We start from the raw sequence: 3,268 nt of genomic DNA, 5'->3' as shown, positions 1-3,268 counted from the left end.
CAAAGCTAGGAACAGGGTATCCCTTTTCGCAATACCGGAACAGGTTATGATTTTCAGTGATTTTGCTCTGGAGCAGGGTATAAATTTCAGCAATTTTACTCTGGAACAAGGTCAGGGTTCAGTGGGCTCGGGGGCACACCCCTACCCTAAACCAAGGGCACTAGGACACCGAATGTGGTTGGATTTCTATAGGTTTTTTTTTTTTTCCTTTCGATTATTTGAATTAAATCAACGTTATACTTGTTTACTTATCTTGTGTCCGTGTTCCTTCGTTCGCTGTTGTAATGCAGACGTTTTCATTGCAAAGGTCAAACGATTTGAATAGCATATGAAACTTACGCTTAACAAAAGGTCAACAAAAGGAAACTGACGCTCACGCCCCCTCCTAAATCACGGTCAAACACGCAATTTTGAACATTTTTTTGTACATTTTGTTGGATATATTCATCTCTTCTAACAATATGAAAAAGGTAGCAACGGAAAACGATAGAATAACATCTCCTTTCAATGTTTTTAGTTTTCTGGATCTCGTAGATTATTTTTTACCCCGGTCAATTTGGAATTTTTGATCATCGGTGAGGTCAATGTTTGTATGGCTTTCCTCGTATTTCAGCACACGTACGTGCACAAAAACCCCTATAAATAGCTCCAAAATCAACCAATCAAAAAGGTAGCAGCTGAATTGATTAGTATATGGAAAAACCCGCATTTTGATGTAAAACAGACCCACATTCGTAAGGATTTTACGCGGTCAAAATGAATTCGAGTGTTATACTTCTTGCCTCTCTCGTACTGATTCTCTTCGCTGCCCCTGCTGTCGAAGCACTTGGAGAGCAATCTTCCGAAGGAGGTTCGAAAGGAGCAGAATTTCCTCATTTTTTCCACGAAATCAATAAGTAAGTAGCGTTGGAATTGATTTCTGGAAATGCGCGGGAATACTATAGTTTTAATTATATGTTTCCTAATTTTACAATTTCAGCTTTCTGATTTATACATTGTCGAAAAAAATACAACGCGATGGTGGAGAAAGCTATGAGTCGGCATTGAAGACTATTGTTGAAAAGGTTCTGGACGAATCGGGTCTTAAAGGGATCACCGTCAACAACAGAATTATCAGTGCGATCAAAACTCAAATTTACAATTTACAAGCAAAAGTTAAAGCAGCACGGTTAAAAGGCGGTGGCAGGTTGGCAAAGAAAATTTTAGACTCGTGGAAAAATGGAAAGACCTATCGGTTCAAAATATATTACAACGAGTTAGATGTTGGAAAACTTAAAGAGGAAAATAGAGAATTAAGGAAAACAAAAAGAAAACTTGAAGAATCATTAGTCCAAGAAAAGGTTAAAAAACTACACGAAGAAAAACTCACGGACGCCTTAAAAAGAACAGAAAAACAAAGGAACTATTATAAGAAGCAATTCAGAGCAATAGCGCTAAAAGTTGCCAGAAAACAAAACAAAGTGAGAGGTCCAGAAAATAATAAAACTTTTAATGAATACTCCCCACAGCAAAGGACAAGAATAAGATCTAGTTTGAAAGAACAATGCAAGACAACACTATCCTTTCTTGGCCTTTATAATTTTATGGCTACGAAAGTTGAAGTTTTTAATCCTGATACCGGAATGTTTGAGACTTTTGAGCTAGCTAACGAACAAGATATAGGTTTTACTAACGCCCCAACAAAAGAATTGACTAGTGATGACATCAATGAACTGAATACCTGGTTATATATCAAAGACAAATTCAATCTTTCCAATGAAGCATGGAATGAACTTGCTCAAAAATCCAAGGAAATTCCATGTCAATATAAAATGGTAAAGAGGATGCAAGCATTAAATGGTCAATGGGAAGTGAGGCCAACCCCTGGTGATGCTGAAGGTATTCAGATTGAATTTGCTAAGAGTTTAGAAGAGCAAATACAAAGGCTACAGAAACAGGGAGAACTGCTGGAAGGAAATACCATACAGGTGAAAATCAGTGGTGATGGGACTAATGTTGGAAGGACTTTAAAAATGAAAACATTACTTATACGATTTTAAACGAAAAAGATATTGCTATGGGAGAGAAAGGTAATTATATACTAGCAGTCATAAAAATACAAGAAGATTATGATAACTTAAGAATATCCCTTTCTGATCTTACGAATGAAATGTCTAAATTAAAAGAAATTACTGTCAATAATATAACATATAACATAGAATATTTTCTGGGTGGGGATTGGAAATTTTTAGCTTTAGTTTGTGGGTTGGGAAAGGCAAACCAAGATCATGCATGCATATGGTGCAAGTGCCCAAGAATGGAAAGGCATGATACTACTAAAACATGGTCAATTAGTGATTCAAAGCAAGGAGCAAGATCCCTTGATGAAATATCTAATCATGCCAAGTCTAAAAAATTTAATTGTAAAGCTGTTCCTCTCTTCCCTTTTATTCCTATTGATCATGTAATTATTGATAACTTACATTTATTCTAAGAATATCAGATAATTTAATTGAGCTACTGATTAGAGAACTCAGAAGGCAGGATGCAGTTGACAAGCTAAAAAAATTCCCAAATGGATTTCAAAGGGATAAGTACAAGCACATGACAGGCTATGAAACCTTTCTAAACAACATTGGAATATCATTTTCATGGAAAATCAACAAAGATACTAAAAAATTAGAATATAGAGATCTAACTGGCCCTGAAAAACTTATTTTATTTCAGCATATTAACTTTTCTACACTTCTTCCATTTTATGACAAATGTAATGATCTTGAAAAACTCTGGATTGATTTCATAGAAATCATAGGGGACCTCAAACTTACATTTTCATCTGAGGAAAGCATTATCAATTTGAAATGCAAAATCAGAAATTTCTTCTCCTTATTTCTCTCTTTGTATCAGGCAAAAGATGTGACACCCTATATGCATGCGCTGTATGCCCATGTTCCTGAGTTCCTATCACTGTACGAGAATCTCGCATATTTTACACAACAAGGGATGGAAAAATTTAATGACACTGCTTCAAAAAATTATTTTAGATCTACCAATCATAGAGGTATTTCTGCTCTGAAACAACTCTTTTTAAAGAAAAACAGAATTCACTTCCTTGAAGCAGAAGGCTGTGAGAGAGTTAAAGCCACATATCAATGTAAAAACTGCTCAAAAAGCTGCCATAATATTAAGACTTGCACTGAGAAATGTGCAAACTGTGGCTTTCAAACTTGTTGTGCACATCTTGAGAGAGTAAATAATGTATGGACAAAAAAATGCCTAATTGCACAAT

General features: G+C 35.4%; 1 protein-coding gene across 1 annotated transcript; it reads left to right on the top strand.

Annotated features, from left to right (window-relative positions):
- Positions 1–329: 329 nt before the first annotated feature.
- LOC148909483 (uncharacterized) lies at positions 330–2,543 on the top strand. Its single transcript, XM_089034345.1, has 2 exons — positions 330–896; positions 980–2,543. Exons 1-2 carry the CDS (start codon positions 757–759, stop codon positions 2,037–2,039), a joined length of 1,200 nt encoding a protein of 399 aa, XP_088890471.1. The 5' UTR covers positions 330–756; the 3' UTR covers positions 2,040–2,543.
- Positions 2,544–3,268: the final 725 nt, after the last annotated feature.

Source organism: Actinia tenebrosa, unplaced genomic scaffold (genome assembly GCF_029948245.1).
Source record: "Actinia tenebrosa isolate PJP-AT-01 unplaced genomic scaffold, QUT_ActTen_1.0 PGA_scaffold2__45_contigs__length_23673736, whole genome shotgun sequence".
Lineage (NCBI taxonomy): Eukaryota > Metazoa > Cnidaria > Anthozoa > Actiniaria > Actiniidae > Actinia > Actinia tenebrosa.
This window is presented reverse-complemented; position numbering and strand designations above follow the sequence as displayed.